General features: G+C 37.9%; 1 protein-coding gene across 2 annotated transcripts in view; it reads right to left on the bottom strand.

Moving 5' to 3' along the window:
• PEX1 (peroxisomal biogenesis factor 1) overlaps nucleotides 1–17,640 on the bottom strand; it is a 34,491-nt gene that overhangs the window by 4,856 nt on the left and 11,995 nt on the right. Inside the window, exons 7-19 of one of the 2 annotated variants that reach the window (XM_006891466.1) lie at nucleotides 15,206–15,329; nucleotides 14,846–14,955; nucleotides 13,685–13,767; nucleotides 11,919–12,051; nucleotides 9,175–9,271; nucleotides 7,402–7,572; nucleotides 6,064–6,218; nucleotides 4,169–4,358; nucleotides 3,785–3,951; nucleotides 3,139–3,273; nucleotides 1,973–2,037; nucleotides 913–1,055; nucleotides 728–831 (exon numbers count right to left, since the gene is read on the bottom strand). In XM_006891466.1, coding sequence (XP_006891528.1) covers nucleotides 728–831; nucleotides 913–1,055; nucleotides 1,973–2,037; nucleotides 3,139–3,273; nucleotides 3,785–3,951; nucleotides 4,169–4,358; nucleotides 6,064–6,218; nucleotides 7,402–7,572; nucleotides 9,175–9,271; nucleotides 11,919–12,051; nucleotides 13,685–13,767; nucleotides 14,846–14,955; nucleotides 15,206–15,329 — 1,677 coding nt within the window. The remainder of the gene's footprint in view (nucleotides 1–727; nucleotides 832–912; nucleotides 1,056–1,972; nucleotides 2,038–3,138; nucleotides 3,274–3,784; nucleotides 3,952–4,168; nucleotides 4,359–6,063; nucleotides 6,219–7,401; nucleotides 7,573–9,174; nucleotides 9,272–11,918; nucleotides 12,052–13,684; nucleotides 13,768–14,845; nucleotides 14,956–15,205; nucleotides 15,330–17,640) is intronic. The other variant, XM_006891467.1, reaches the window with a different exon arrangement.

The following is a 17,640-nucleotide window of genomic DNA, read 5'->3' on the forward strand; positions in this document are numbered from 1 at the left end:
TTAAATTATCATAAATTGAATTTTTAAATATCTAACAAGTTGAGAAATGTACTACCAGTCTACTCTCTTATGCTTGGGACACATTCTTACAGAAAAAATACGAGTAGTAGAAAAAAAAAACCAAAAACCTGAACGAACGTCATTAACAAGTCAGCATAAATCATGTCTTATTCAGACAGCAGGTATTTTCTAGCCCTGCAAGTGTACTAAGAAAGTTTTAAAAAAGAAAATAAATAACAGTGACATGTGACAGGCATTCAGCTATGACATCTTTTAAATATTTGTCTGGTTTTTTACTCATTTGTTCACTAGTTTCTAAATTTGAGAATAATACCTATAACATTAAGAATAAGAATAGTTGAGAAAGCCTCTTCCCATATAACCTCTCACATGCTTACTAATTCCAGTTTGACTTCTGTGTCAGTCTTCCAGGAACATGGAATAAAGGGAGAGCAGACATGCAATGCTATTGTATTTTTCTCCCTCCTTTCCAACTGGCCAACACTGAAGGAGACTCGGATTTTCAGATGTGCATGGAATTGGCCAAAGCCAAGCTTCTTTGCATTTAATTGACAATCTTTTTATGGTTAGAGCACACAGCGCCCAAGGCCCATGCCTAAGAAAGCTGGTCTTCCAAGGACAATTGCTATTACCTGGCAGCAGTAAAGTTCACAAGGAAAGAATGGAGCATGTGTTGGGTTTTGGACGCTAAATATGAAATTTTCACCTGATCAGGAGGCGGACAGTATACACATTTATCTAGTCGACCAGGCCTAAGCAGGGCAGGGTCAATCAAGTCAGGGCGACTAGTAGCGGCCAAAACATAAACACCTGGGGAGGGAAAAGTAAAACTTTTTACTCTAAGCTGGTAAAATTGTGTCATAACAAATCTTTTACATTTACAATTATTACCCTGTAAGCCTTCTACTCCATCCAATTGAGTCAGGAACTGGTTAACTACTCGGTCTGTAACACCTGTGTTATCATGACCTCTTCGAGGAGCAATGGATTCAAATTCATCAAAGAAAAGGATGCAGGGCTTTGCAGCCTGTGCCCTAGGAAACAAACAGAAACTTCCTATTGGAATAGGGCTTCAGAGCTTGCAAAGTGATCTGAACACACATGTTAATCTTTACAATAAAACCGTAAAGAAGGTAAGGAATATGTTCTTATCCTCATTTTCAACAAACCGTGTCTTAGAGCAAGAGGTCTGTCTTGCCCATACCTTCTGCTCAGACTTAAAAAGCAAACAAACGAAATCTAACATCCAGCTGATTCTAATGCATAACAATCCTACAGGTTGGAGTCGAACTGCCCCTTGGGCTTTCCATGACTGTAATCTTTAAAAAAACCATATTGCCCCATCCTTCTTCCACAGAGCAGATGGCCAGCTAGAACCACCAAACTTTCTATTAGCCAAGCACTTTAAAGCCACTGAATCAACAGGGCTCCTGTTGGATAGAATAGCAGACTGTGAAACAAAAATCCAAGGCTTTTAATGAATAATCCCCATGCCACACTCTACACCTAAACTTAAAATTGCTTAGCACATTTATGTATTAATACCTGATTCCTAATTCTGTACAATCTTGGTTATTAAATCATAATTGAGAATTTAAAAGATCTTTTTCCACTTTATAACTTTCTAATTTTTTCATTGCTAGAGATTCCTTTAAATAACTATGTATTCCACTTTCAGAAATTCAGGACTATTTCTATTATTGCTATAAAATAAAATAATTTTAAAGTTTAATGTAAAAATATTTTACATTTCAGAAGCATTTGGTGAAATAGAATTTTTGACCTCTAGTTTAATAATTCACATAAACTATAGGTTTTGAACAGCAGTTCTTCAAAACATCAAGATTAAGTTAAAATAAAAAAATTTTAAAAAAAAAAGATTAAGTTAAAATAGCACCGGCTGATCAAAAGAATTACATCATTTACTTAAAATAATTCACAGGGAACCAACCTAACAAAAATATCACGAACAGCTTGTTCACTTGCTCCTATATATTTGCTGAGTAACTCTGGCCCCTATTAAATGAAAGAAAATTAAATTAGAATTGACATAAAAATTATGTAAAAGTAAAATACAATTTTTATATGGCTATGTCTAAATTAGGGGCTCTGGTGGTATAGTCTGTATTTTGCTGATAACTCAAAAGTTACACTTATCATTATGCTGACGGAACTCAGTCTCATAAGGACAAATACTGCATAGGACCATCATTGTGAAAATAGAAGGATAATTAGTAAGAGGTATACTAATGTCCAAAAGGGGAAGGGGAAAGGGATATAATGTAAACGAAAGATTTTACAAAACATAATGTATATGAAGGAAACAATAAATGTCTATAAACAAATTATATGAAAACCAATTTTTTTTAAAAAAGTGTGTTTCTCTCACTCCTTGGAAAAAGATGGTCAATCTCCCATGCATTTAACTGCCTCAAAAACCCACTGGAGGGTCAGTGATGAGTCACTTCCAACTCTATGGCAATGAGTGACTGAGGTTTAAATTCAGTCAAGGAAAAATATTTATTATGATTAAATGTAATTATTTTTTTATTTTATTATAATTAAATAATTTTTAAATTGTGATTGAGCAAATATTATACAGTTAGTGGTTCTGCTTGGAAATTTTTGTCTCTAGATATTCTCACAGCTTGTTCATTTTATTTCAGTCTCTTAGACAGATGATTCCTTTGCTTTGAATGGAATCACCCTTAGCAAACTAACTCTGCTGAGGTGCTAAAGCTCTGCAGCCAAGATACAGACCACCCAATTACTACACCTTCACAACTGAAAACAAGCCTAGTGTGCCACAGGCAAGGTTGAACAAGTAAAAGAATTATAAAAGCTCAGCTTTCTGCCATTAGCTGTCTAGGTTTTTATCCTTTTTATAGGTTTAAATCGCTTTTATAAAAATATTTATGTACATTTCCGTTTGCAATGCATGAAGATTTACCTTCAACATGAATAAGCAAAAAAAAAAAAAGCCATAAAGGGGAAAAAAAAAAGTAACTCATTATTCAGTTTCCCACAGAGCGTTCACTAAAAAGTAGAGCACTGTTCCTGTCAGCCTTCCAGAAAAGAGACTAAGCCACAACCAAGAAAGAGAAGTTTGCAATGTACCTTGACACTAATAAAATTCATTCCACTCTCTCGTGCAATTACTCCAGCTAGTAAGGTTTTTCCAGTTCCAGGGGGACCATACAATAGTACACCTGTTCTCTGTCGTATGGGCAAGTTGGCAAATAATTCTGGGTACTGAAAATACACAAAATAAAATGAAGAAAACTAAGTCTAAAACAAAAATTACTAGGCAATAGCTAAAAATAAGTATTGAGGAAAAGTATTCTAGTCACAATAACTTAAATCTTAGATAAATTGAATCTCATTAAATACATTACTATGGACCTAGCTGACCCTTCCACCTTCCAGCTTATTCCTATTTCAGTTTCAATCCCTGGTGACAGTTCCTTTTGCTTTAGTAGAATATGAATGACTGAAACAAAGTAATTATGAATGCCACATCAAATGTATTTATTGTAAATGCTACCCCAGGTTTCTGTATATCTTTTTGTTGACACTCTATATATAACATACTTTTGGAAAAAAATCTATGTTGGACATTTATTTGAGAACTCAAAGTAAATGCTGGTTGAAATCAAAATGAGCTAGAACAAGTCAAGGAATGCACAAAGAGAGCCAAAGCCAATGAGTCAGTGGTGCTGCTGGAGCTAAACGTTTGTTTGGGGGAGGCAGTTTTTGAAAGCACCTTGGCTGGTAACTGGATAGTATCCATGAGGATCTGTCGCACTTCATGTAATCCACCAATCTTATCCCAGCCCAGGTCTCTGGGTTTATGCAGGTTGACATTTCGCAGGGCCACAGGGGTAAATCCATGGAGAGCTTTGTGGAAGTCCAATGTTGTTAAAACTAATTCTGTTTAAAAAATAAACAAAACTTATTTTGCCAGACATGTTGACTCTATGTGTTCTCAAGACATATAATCACCTCAGGAGAAGATGTCAGTCTATTACTCAAGAAACTGTTTATTTAAATAATGAATAAATAAAAAGTACAAAATTCTTGCCTGACTAAAATGAGACGTCTCAATAAGGGGAAAAGGACTCTCAAGTATGAATTTTGACAAACATACCATCCTTGGTGGATACACTCTGAAAAGACAGATGAGAATGTATGGCTCGATCCACGAGTACTGTGAAATCTCTCGCTACAAAACCTTCTGTTTCTTTCGCTATAAGGTGCAGGTCAAGATCAGGAAACTTGTTCATATCACAGTCCAGTTTATTTTTTATTACATTATGCAGAATTTCACATCTTTGCTCCTACAGAAAAAAAAAGTTTTAAATTTCCATTATATATTTATCTGAATTTTAGTATATGTATTTTGAGAAAGATCAGGCTGATAAGATCTTCAGTGAAAGCACGCAGACCGGTGGTCAGAGGTCAGCTGGGATGGACTGGGAGAAGAGGACCTGCACTGAGGCACTAGGGAGCTTTTGGAAGTGATGGGAGTTGCTTGTTACTTTAATGGTCATGAATTTCATGGGACATACATATGTCAAAATGGTACATTTTAAATATATGAATTTGAAGTAATTCAATTATACCTCAGTAAAAATGTAAAAAAAGTCAGATTTAAAAATATTAGTCATAATTTTATCTGGTTTTTAGTAACAGATGGGTCTTCAAGATATTTTTTTGTCTTCCTATTAAAACTTACTTCTAAAACCATATTCACCAGATGCTCTGCTGGAGAAGGAGGGACAATCTCCACCAGTCAGATGTGATTTGATGGTGCAGACACACAAAATAATAAAATTAAAAAAAAAACCACAACATGTTCAGTGGCCAGTATCATTATGATTCTGCTCTGATGATAACAAGTATAGTACTCTTCTTCATCAATTACCATTAATTAGCACAGGGTCTGAATATCCAGGATATGGGAGTCCTCCACAAAGCACTCAGTATCACAAATACTAGGAAAAAATATTTAGTTAAGTAACTAAAGATTTCTCACTAAGAATAGATACTGTTGCATAGCCATGTTCATGTTTAATGCAACATTCTTCACAGTCACAAAAAGGCAGAAGCAAACTAAGTCTATCAAAGAATGAACAGATAAACTGGTAGCTATGCAGTGGAATACCACCCAATGTTTAAGAATGATGATTACCCTGCAAAAGATCTTACAACATGGATGATTCTGAGTGAAGTAAGTCAGTCACAAAAGCACATACATTTTATGAGACCACTGTTACCAAAAAAATCAAGAAAAGGTTTACATGGAGAAATAAATATTCCTTGATAATTATTAGGAATGAAGGAAAGTGAAATGGAAATTAATGAGATAGCGCGCACACACACACACTCTGGTGAAAGAAAAGCTAATACATAACACAGGGGAAGTCTGCACAACATAACCAAGGCAAAGAAGACCTGAAAATACACAAGATCAAAAAGGCAACACTGATGAATTACATATACAAGCCTGCAACAACAGCAGTAACAAAAATGAGTGCCTGGGGTCTTAAAAGCTTACTGAGTGTTCATCTAAGTTATACCTATTAGTCTCTTCCCATCTCAAGCAAAGAAAGAGCATTAAAAAAAAATCAATTAGTCCAAAAGCCTACTTGGAAACAATCAGTCCAGAGGACTAATGGATCATGTGAACCACAAACTCCACGAGCCTCAGGCCAGAAGAACAGGACAGTGCCTGGTTACTGTGCCCAACCACTCAGACAGATCATAATATAATCTGTCACTTAAACCATCATAACATACTTTTAAATAATAAAATCAGTACCATTTTCAAAAAAGTAATTTCTTTTGGAAGTACAAGGTAACATTTCAGATGGTTATAGATCTGTAATTGTCCAACTGGCATGCTATGCATTAAAGATAGATTTTTAAATATCTGTAAGACCATTAAGCATAAATTTAAAGCTATCTACTACAAGTAGAAATATTAATAATTAATTTGCTAGAAGGACATATTTCAACAACTTCCCTAAAAAGTGTAATTACCTGATTAGGAGGATGGATATGCTGGAAACATTGAAATATGTGAACTCCTTGGCCAGAAACAAGCATAGGATGCAGAGAACGTGGGGACTGGCTTGTGGCAATCAGTGCAACCAAACTGCCCATGGAAGTAAACTCTTTTATCAGACTGTTCAGTGCTAGAATGAAATGGCCTTTTTTAGTATAATACAAGCCTAGGAAATAGTAACAGTAACTTTAAATGACATAAAAATAATGATAACCTAAAGACAAGCTTTATACTTATGGAATATTTATAGTAAGGTTCTTTCATCCTCTTTAAAATTTAATGCATGTGTTCAATCACTACCTTTACATAATAAGGACCTATGGCAACAATGAATGAATAGAAACCCTAAATCTGTGTAAACTTTCATTAAAATTACTTAAAAAAAATAAAAAGAAGGACCTATGATGGGCCAGGTTCTTATCAATCTAGCAGAAGTGTAGGAAGTACTGTATACTCAAGTCTGTACACACAGATCAACATCTACTGATGATATCCTACATCTTACAGGGCAAGTAAATGAACTATGAAGAGGGGCCTCTGAAATGAGACTAGTACAGATGAGTTATATAAATGTAACTGAATATTAATTTCCCACACTGCATTCTGTTTATTAAGCAAATTACAGCTCATATTCCTGTGACTTCATGAATCATCTCTTTCCACTCACAGGTCTCTCAATGTTTAGTTAATCTTAGTTCAGAAGATGTGCTTCAGGTGCAGAAATGGCTAGCACTCTTTCAAACACCCCATTAATAAGTCTTGCAAATGCTATGGCATTTACAATTTGGCATTAACACCGTCAAACCAAACCTACTGCCACCGAGTCAGTTCTGAATCATGGCAACTTCCACTGGGTAAAGATTCTCGAAGTCTTTATGGGAAGAGGGTGCTCATCCTCCCACAGCCTCACACATTTTGTACTATGCCACTAGCGCTCGCCAGCTTCTAACAAGCCTGATGCATTTACTGTCCCAGCTCTCAAGAATCAGGAGGCAGCTGAACACTCCACACTTTCCAGCCCCTCTCAATTCTTACTTTAAACTCTCAGCTCCAGACCATGGAGTATTTTCCAACACAGTTGTTTTTTGACCTGTCACAGCTTTGCCTAGGGACCACACATTCTTCAGTTCTTCATTTGGTTAATTTCTATTCCTCTGTCAAATCTCAGTAATCATCTCCTTCAGGAGTCTTATGGGGGAGCTGTAATTATTATTATTATTATTATTCTGTAATTAAATTCTTTATTCTATTCTCTATAAGAGTATATTCAGTATCAAGGCTGAAGGAGTGTGAGCTATTAGGTGGGATGTTACCGTGTACGAGGCGCTGGCTCTGAACTGTGGCAGGGCTGTGCTCGTGTTCAGGGAGGGCAGGCAGGCCAACAATGAGATCGAGGTCGTCCAGCACAACAGCAGATGGCTGCCGCCATACTGCCTCTGAGAAAGCCGTCTCTATGGATTTCTGTATGTTTTCAAGTCTTTTTCCTAAATAAAGAAGATATAAAATGGTTTCTGTGTCATCTCAAAGCTGAACAAGTTCAGGCTATTACTCTGAAAGCATTAAAACTGTCCAGTCAATTCTAACTCCCCCTGACGGCCGAACTGCCCTGCTGGGGTTGCACAGCTGCGATCATTACAGAAGGAGATTGCCACACTGTTCTCTGTAGGATCATCTGGAAGGTTTGAATCACTAACTTTTCCGCTAGCTACTGAAGCTCCTTTTTGAAAGCATTAAAAAAAGCTAAATACTAAGTTAACGATAAAAACTGGACCCTATTTTATAATAAAACGATCTCTAAAATTCTTTCGTCAGAAATAAGTTCAATTAATAAAGTCTCAAAGGACTCAGTATTCAGTTATAGAAAACTGAAAATGAAATATGCTACTAAAATGTATCAATTTCTCCCTAGAGGATTTCAGATGACTTAAGATGAAATAGTAAAATAAACGCAGGCTGTAGGAAGACAGACATGAGAAAAGAGGTTAAGGACCAGGTGAAACATGGCACAAAGCCTTGAGAGGCTACATTTGCTGGTTTTTATTTAAAAATCCAGCTACATGTTTCTTGTTCAGTTAGTTACAAAGTTCCAATTTTCAAAAGACTGGAAAACCTGTTCTTGTGAGAATGGAACACTTTTCCATTACTTAGTAGTCAATTAAAATTTTCATCTCAGACTCAAAGAGATGGAGTGTTACTAAAACTACTTCTAGCAAATAACGAGTTTCCGATAGCATAGAAATGGAGAGTACAGTGACCAGCTGAGACTATACAGTGGTGCCAGAGCAAAATCAAAACAGAAACCAACCACCCTAACTTCTCAAACCTTTTCTCACTGGATAGGTGATACTGTAAATATATAAGATTTTAAAGTACATGCAGTGAACTGTAATTCCTTCTCCCATTGCTCTTTACAATCCCCTCCACTCCCTCCCCTGAAGCAACCCATTTACCAGCTTTCCCCAACAATTCAGACAGTTTATATCCAGTAAATTACATCCCAAATATTAACTTTTCCAGAGCGATTTAACTTGGCATTTCCAGGAATATGATCTGCCAGGAGTTTTGTCTAAAAAGATAAATGTTGGTAGGTGCCATCAAGAACAATTCCTTGCGACCCTATGAACAGACCTGGACCCTGTTCTACCCTGTGTCATCCTCACCGTTTTGAAAAACTTGAGCCCACTGCTGTCGTCACTGGGTCAATCCATCTCATTGGGGGGCCTTCCTCTCTTTTGCTGACCTTCCATCAGTCCAAGCATGAGATCCCTTTCCAAAGAATGGCCTCTCCTAGCACCACATCCAATGGATGAGGGATAAAATTAGTCATCCCTGCCTCCAAGGAGCACTCTCGCTGTATTTTTTTCTAAGACAAATCTGTTCATTCTTTTGGAAGTCCATGGGATATAAATAGGCCTTCATAAACTATGGGAATGCCTAGAAATTTTATCAAAGTCAATACACTGTCAACGAGTTAACATTTCTAAGCTATTTTAACCACTGAATGATAGAAGAGTTAAAGATTAGATGATGTTTGCATTTATTGGAGAAGGAGCAGTAAATAATCACATTTCCATCTGTCATCATACCTTGCAAGGCTTTACACTCAACTACTTCCACATGTGCATCCAGAGTGTCAAATGCTTCTTTACAGATAGCCTTGGCTATCGCTGATTTTCCACTCCCCTAGAAAAGAATAGGTATGTAAGGCCTCCAGACACAATCAATCGAAACAGCTCCCATCATTGTGGCAACCACCAAATGTATGACCCAGTAGTTCACTCCCCAGACAAATGTAAGCAGAACTCAGACATTTTTCCACCAGCGTTCACAGAATCATTACAACAGCCGACATGCCAACAATCAGCGCCAAACAACAGACGAATGGATAACAAAATGTGAGGCAGATCCATCCAATTTATTATTTATTCCATCACAATGAGAAACAAAGTTCCTTCAAAACAGTACACCAAGGGCCTCCACTCTGGGTACAACGAGCGTCGATGGCGCCATGGCGCATCTTCTGGGGTGCTCCGAGGCCTGACTTTGCGAGAGGCGCCTGTGTGGTGGGTGCGGGTTGGTATGGGCAGCGGCAGCCTCAGAGGGAGACTGAACACTTGGGACTCAGGATCTCTGACAAACTGTGAGCTGTCTCCTGCCAAGAGTGAGTGGCAAAAGAAACCGATTCCTGAGCATAGTCACAAGAGAAAAAGGAACTGAGCCGCCTTTCCGTGGAATCTACCTGATTAACAAGGAGTCAGGAATGTGTCACCGTATAAGCGGCGACAGCCACTCTTCAGTCCTAAAGAGAAGTACTTCTCTGGCACCAGGCTGCCCTCATTTTCTGAGGCTCTGATGAAAGTAACACAGGGATCCCGAGACATCTGAACAGACCCCTCATAGGATTGGCTCGCACAGAGGTTGTCTGCAAAGCAGTATGTTTCCTGATGGACCTGGGCCCACGGGTCAGAGGTTTATAGAAACAGTGTGACTCTGAAGTTTAAACCACGTAAATACTGATTATCTCAAGAGCCCCTACCCCTTACCACACTTTCATTTACATCCTCAAGTTTTCAATGAATAGGAATGGTGGCCTAGTGGCAAGAAGTTGCACTGCAATCCAGAAGTCACCAGCTGCTCTGCCAAAGACCGGCAATCTCCTCCCTGGTGATTAACTGCCCCTGAAAACCTGCCAGAGGGTCAGCTATGGGTTGGTTCTGACTCAATGGTACACAACAACAATAACAACTATAAGATAAAGTTAAACTTGCTGTTGGCAGCAAGAGATAAAAGTGGGTTTGGGGGTTTCTTCCCTCTCTCCAGTTGTAGTGGGCAGCATAATGGCCTCTAGGGATGTTAGGCACTGGACCCCAGAACCTGACCTGACATGGCAAAGGACCTCTGTAGCGTGTTTAAGATGACAGACCTCAAGGTCGGCTGATTATCTTAGACTGTCTGGGTGGGCCAGACCTATCCAATAGTCTTTAGGAGCAAAGAACAGGACAGTCAGAGAAAGGTGTCAGATAGATATGTGATGATGAAAGAAAAGTCATGGTTGATTTTGAAAAGTAGGGAAGTGGCCAGGGAATCGAAGAGCCTTTTAAAAGCTGAAAAGCAAGAAACTAATTATCTCCTGAAGCCTCTAGAAGGAAATGCAGTCCTGCCAGCACCTGGATTTTAACCCAGGGAGCTCCATGTCAGACCCTCAACCAATAGAACTATAAAATAATACATTTTCATCCACTAAAGAAAAAAAAAATTATGTCAAGGGATATACACTAGACACAAATGGACAAATAATGTTATGATTCCACTTATACAAAATCTCTACAACAGGCAAAACCAGAGAGACAAAGTGGATTCAATTATCAGGGACTACGGGAGGGAGGAAGGGCAGGTTATTGCTCAATAGGTACAAGATGTCTGTCTGCAGTGATCAACAAGTTGTGGGAGCTCTGGTGGCCTAGTGGCAAGGAACTGCAACTACAATCCCAGAGGTGCACGGTTCGAATCCACCAGATGCTCTGCCAGGGACGGAGGGACAATCTCCTCCTGTACCAGTCAGATCTGATTTGACGGTAAACAAGTTGTGAAATATACAGTGGTGATTTACAACATTATGATTATAATTAACATCACTAAGTTGTACACTTAAAACAACAAGTTTTGTGTTATTTACCATCCACTCTTCATTCGTTGACCTGGTAAGGTTTTAATGACCAAGTCATTATTTGAAAATTCACCTCATATGAAAATAGATGACCACATTAGATCACAAAACAGCAGGGGCCTCCATCACTATGTACCTGTCAAATCCCACTGCTTATCTGCCAAGTGACATCATTACCAAGCTACATTGTTACATAACCACCCCACAACCGGAACCGCAGCTCAGCCACGCTGACATGTGACACTGACAACCACAGCAAGCATACTCATGCCTCACGCTCTAGCAAAAGCCACTGCCAAATGGATGTCGGTAAGCCACAAAGCAGCTGGACAGGAGATTTTTTTTTTTTAGTATTACTGTAAATGTGAAACACTGGATAAACATATAGTTAATAAGCATGTATACAGTTTGCTTCAATAACATTTTTAAAAACATTCAGTGAATGAATGCTTTTCATCTCTCATATTAACAAACAGATGACCAAACCCTTAAGAGAAAAGAACTGAAAGTCATCTTTTAGTGAAAATGAGCACATTTTAGCAGGACAGTGGCCATTAGAAGTCAGAATTAGCTAAAAAGTGTGTAAAAAACTCAGCCGCTGAATCAAAGAAAAAAACCACAAAGCTATCCTTTAGTGCAAACGTACCCACTTTAACCACACACCTTTCCTCCTGTGAGCAGAAGGCCTCCGTTCCTGAGCCCGGCCACAAGAGACACGAGCTGCCGAGACAAAGGGCGTCCCAGGAGGCTGTGGGTGATGTGCTCCATGGCGGACACGCCCAAGGAGCTCACTCCCCTGCAAAATACAGAAATGTTAGGGGCTGAAACAATGAAGCAGAACAAATTCTAGCTATTGAAATTTCTGAAACTTTTCTCTTCAACCTAATTAAGAAACTTTAAGAGCAAAATTTTATTCTCCTTTACTTGTGAGACATACACTAAGTGAAGCTAAATCTGATTCACAGCACTTAAAATAATTTGTAATACTTTAAGTTGTGCCCTAATAAGAGTCCTTCAGAAATTTTTCTTAAAACAAACATATAGGTATACAATTCCTTGCAGACAATAATGTCTGTTTTACTAATCAAAATAATTTTTTTTGCAGTATTTAGGACATTTGAAGATTTCCTTCCTGAAATTAAACATCCTACTTCTTGGCTCTGCTCTGTCACTTTAACACAGATAATAGGAATATCCTAAATTCCTAATAACTGGAGTCTGAGCTAAATAGCAGATTTTATTTTGTATTAATGAATGGTATATTTAACTATTTTTAATTTATGACTTTTCTCATGAAACTCTAAAAGGTAATATTAATATTAGGTTCTAGCTTTGTCTGTCTTAAAAACTGAAAACACAAATATTCCTATTACATTAATAATAGTGAAGGAGTAACTTGATTTGAAATATTTTTATACATTTAACTAATTTTTTTTGTTTTTTTTTTAATTTTTTTAAACTAATTTTGTTTTTAATTTTTAGATTTAACTTTCTTTGATTTGTTCTGAGAATCAGGTACTTTTATTCAATCACTTATGGTTCAGATCATACTGAGCTGCTTTTTTTTTTACTCACAAATCTATTCTCAAACTAAAATTTCTAATAAGTTTCAGATTTTCAGTAACCCAAATACGCATGAATTACTAAATTAGCTATGAAGACAGACATAATACTTAAAAAAGACCTACTAGTACCCTCTGGTGGCCTGGTCTGCAGGTGGTTACACTAACCCAAAGGACATGCCATTCTGGAGGTTCAAATCCATCAGCAGCTCCACAGGAAGACGGGCAAGGCCTCCCATGTGATTTACAGCCTCCTACACCCGCTTGAGGGCCAGCTATGAGTTGGCTTACCATAATGGCAATGAGTAAGAATACACACACAGCTCACCTAACAGCAATGAGTGCAAGGGGTCTTGGTAGTGCAGTAGTTAAGTGTTTGGTAAAAGAATCACCCAGGTGTTCCAGGGAAGAAAGATGATGCAGTGTGTCTCCGTAAGGTTTACAGCCTTGGAAACCAATGCTGGACACTTCCAGTCTGTCCTACAGAATCACTAGAAGCCAGCATGGGCTTGATTCCAAACAAAGAAATCAGTTTGAGCACGCAAGTGACGATGCTCACTCTGGTGGCACGGACTTTAAGCGGCTGACAGCTAATGAGAGATACAGTTCAATGCCACCCGAAAGCTCTGTGGGATAAATATCCAGTGATGCAGGTTATAAACGACCTAGAAAATCACACAGCCATGCTACTGTGTCCTGTGGGGTCTCGTGAGTCAAAAATCAACTCGATCGCACTTAACAACAATAGTATAGTGGAAGATTATTTATGAATATTCATATCTATGACATTATTTATATATAAAGACCCTGCCTAATATCATGTCAACACAGGTCTCTAAACATGCTAGTTTGGCCAATACTTCTTACCCCAAAGAGTTCAGCTTTAAAAAAGGAAGAATCAAGTCAAATTCCTCACTGTTTTCTTCTTTTACAATAGGGTCTAGAAGAACCTACAGGAGCAAGGAAAAACCAGCTTTACATTTCAAATTTATGTCTTTTGCATGTTTCCCTCAAGTGCCAGGAACCTGAATTGCTGATTCCATTGAATCAGAGAGAAAAGACATACAGTGCATGCAAGATCACTGCTTAAAACAGCCTGCCAATACCTGACTCATCCCAGAAACACAAATATTGATGCTCAAAAGGATAGAATGCAGTTACTAAACAAATCTTACACTTATGTAGTTATTTGCAATTTTGATTTGTGTCAAAATTATTATTTTCACAATTCTTAAATTTGCATCTTCTTAGAATGGTATTTCTTCAATTACATTCCAAAAAGAAAAAGAAAAAAACGTTTAGTGTCAAACCACTAAAATTGTAAGCTACTAAAGTATCTTTTTTTTTTTTTTAGATAATTTATTTATTTATTCTTTTTATGTGTGTACCGTCAAATTGGATCTGACTGGTACAGGAGGCAATTGTTCCTCCTTCTCCAGCAGAGCATCTGGTGGATTTGAACTGTGCACCTCTGGAATTGCAGTGCAGTTTCCTGCCACTAGGCCACCAGAGCTCGCCTACTAAAGTATCTTTAATTCTATAGTTATGAATGAATGAACCCTCAACTGAGATAGAGTATTAGAAAAAGATCATTTTCTGGAGGAAAAGTGACCTGATAATGTTGGTAAAGTGTTAAGAACGTAAGAATACAATGGGTGAAGAATTTAAGAACTGTGAAATTATAGTTTGTAAAGTAAAATTATAGTTTAAAATATTAATTCTTAAGAATCAATCCACTAAAACTACATTTTCCTTTGTTTCAAGACTAGAAGGATTTTAAGTCAAGATCCATTTGCCATGAACCTACAGAACCCTACTAATTGTGCTGAGGTACTGATTTCAAGGTTAAGATGAATCAACAGTTGTTGTAATTTAAAGGGAAAAAAAGATCATTTTAAATTCAGTTAGTCCTTATCCTTATCATTTAAGTTTCTATTATGCTTCAGGATGCAAGGTCTTACAGTTAAAAATCCTATCAATCCCAAGGACAAGTAGTATGTCACTGAGTACAGAATAGTGAAGAATTACTTGTACTGTAGTCTTCTGCAGCAGACTGGTACTCAACAGAAAAAGATTTCTTGGTTTATCTTTTTCTTTCCCCCAAGAATGAACAGTATTCAGAGAAAATTCCTTTATCCCTACTAAAAAGAAAGCAAAATTACAAAATTACTACTGGATTTGAGATTTAAAAAAATGTAAATTTCTATATACAAAATTAATTTCAACTTAAATGAAGGCAACATTTAGTGTGCACATTCTTTAATATGTAAAATGAAATTTAATTATCATTTTTATACTTCATCGCTTATAGATGTCACAATTTAGGAGTTTTAAAATATTATGACAATTTCAATACAAAAAAAGTATCAAAATGACAACTTTGCCCACCATCTTTTATTCCCAGCTTTATGTTTTCTTCCTGTGAAATGATCAAAGGTAGAGCAGTGGTTGTGGCCTGCTGCAGCCAACAGGAAAATGCACTTTTTATGTCTTCTTCACGTACATGTTTAGGCTGTCAGAGAAAAGGAAAGGATGGTAACGAATTACCCCAGTACAAGTACCTTAATATCCTTATTTCACACCTTATCTTGCTGATAAAATGTAAGCTTTAAGAAATAAGACCATGGAAGAAGTTCATACTGAATTCAGTGGAGCCTGTAGAAACATTTATGGAAGAAACAAAGTTTCAAATGCTCCTAGATGCAGTAATAGAGACATCACAATCTGTCTCATGCAGTAATTACTCAAGATCCATTTTCCCTGTCTACTGTTATGATAAAAGCTTCTAAAAGGAAACCAAATCTACTACTGCTAAATCAATGCTGACTCACAATGACCTGGATTCTGAGAAAGCATCTGAAAGAACCCTATCTTTTCCCTACATAGCAGCTATTGTTATTGTTGTATACCATCAGTGGGTTTTCAGAGGCACAGAGCAGGTAGGAGATGTGAAAGCAAAAGATATCTCTCTGTCTCTCTCTCTCTCATGTATCTACTCTGCCCAACAGCACTGTCACAATCCTTGGAACAACTTCTCTTCCTAATTAAAAATTTTAAAACTCCTGCATGAAGGCTTTTCCTTATCTGCCTGCGGTGCAGAATGATACTTACTAAAACCCCACTACTATCGACTCAACTCTGACTCCAGGCTCCCGTAAGGGAGTAGAACTGCCCCAAAGGGTCTCCAAGGTAGTAAATCTTTACAGACGTAGACTTTCATCTCTCTTGAAGAGTGGCTTGCTGGTTTGAACCACTGGCTTTTTGTTAGCAGTTGAATACTTTTAACTAGAGTTGCCTTGTATCTCAAAGAAGGAAAGACACAACTGAGGGTATGGGAGACCAAGGAGGAAGAACTCAGGATCCTTGGTGGCCTTCTGGTAATTACCTGTGAGCGTCTCTATATTTTTTCTTACACAAGTGAGTGAGGGAGAAAACGACACCTCAAAAAAAAATCAAACCCACAACTCTGATGTGTTTAACTGCCACTGCTTTTCTTTTTTCCTCTATTACAGCTAACCATAATCACGACGTACTTTAACAGTACGAAAAATGGTGAAGCCACTGTGGAAACAGTTTGACAGTTCTTAAAATATTTAAACAAAACCACTGTATGATCCATTAGGGAGTTCTGGTGGCCTATTGGTGGGAGGCTGCACTGCAATCCCCAAGGCATGTGGTTAGACACTACCAGCTGCTCCACAGGCAAAGGATGGACAAAACCTAGTGAGAATTATCACCTCCGGAAATAAGTTGGAGGGCCAGCTTTGAGTTGGTTCCAACTCAATGGCACACACAACTATATGTATTGTAATTGTTTAAAAAAAGTGTCAGTAATGACACTCATAGGTATGTAAGCAAAAGGCTTGCAAGTAAGGACTTAAACACATACTTGCCCACCAACGTCCACCACAGCATTGTTCACAAGATGTTTCTAGATGCCATCAACCCTGCAAACAACAGATCTGAACCCTGTCCTACCCTGTGCTATTCTACTATCCGGCATACTTGATCTCGTTGCTGCAGTCATTGTATGAATCATCTGGCTGAGGGTCTTCCTCTCTTTCACCGACCTTACAACTTTCTAAGCATGATGTCCCTCTCCAAGGAATAACTTCTCCTAGCAGCAAGCCCAGAGTATGGGAGATGAAGCTTTGTCACCTTTGCCTCCAAGGAGCACTCTAGCTGCACTTTCTCCAAGACATATCTATTTGTTCTTTTGGCAGCCCATGGGATGTTCCGTGTTCTTTTCTAACACCAACTCAAAGGCTTCAATCTTCTCTCATCCTTATTCACTCATTGGCTCTCAGATGTGTAGCAAGTGATTGAAAAGATCATGGTGTGAAACAGGCACATCTTGGCCTTCAAACTTATATCACTGCTCCTCAGTCATCTGAGGGTCCCAGGCAGCAGATTTGTCCAATGCAGCATGTCTCCTGATCTTCTGATTGCTTCCAACAAGGGTGCTGATTGTAGATCCAAGAAAGATGAAATTGTTGAAAATTTCAATCTTTTCTCCATTTATCACGATGCTGCCTATTGGTCCAGTGGTAAAAATTTTTGCTTTCTCAACACTGTAATGTAATCGATATTGAAGGCTATTGGTTTTAACCTTCTGCAGCAAGTATTTTAAGTCCTCTTCACTTTCAGTAAGCAAGGTTGTGTAAACTGCATAATGCAGGTTGTTGAGGAATCATCCTCTGACCCTGAAGCCACATTCTTCTTCATAGAGTCCACCTTCTCAAATGATTTGCTTAGCATACAGACTTGGAGAGGTATGGGAAAAGGATACAATTCAGACACATCCTTTCTTAATTTTAAACCTT

This window comes from Elephantulus edwardii, unplaced genomic scaffold (assembly GCF_000299155.1).
Source record: "Elephantulus edwardii isolate Elephantulus edwardi_28Jun2011 unplaced genomic scaffold, EleEdw1.0 scaffold00098, whole genome shotgun sequence".
NCBI classification, from domain to species: domain Eukaryota; kingdom Metazoa; phylum Chordata; class Mammalia; order Macroscelidea; family Macroscelididae; genus Elephantulus; species Elephantulus edwardii.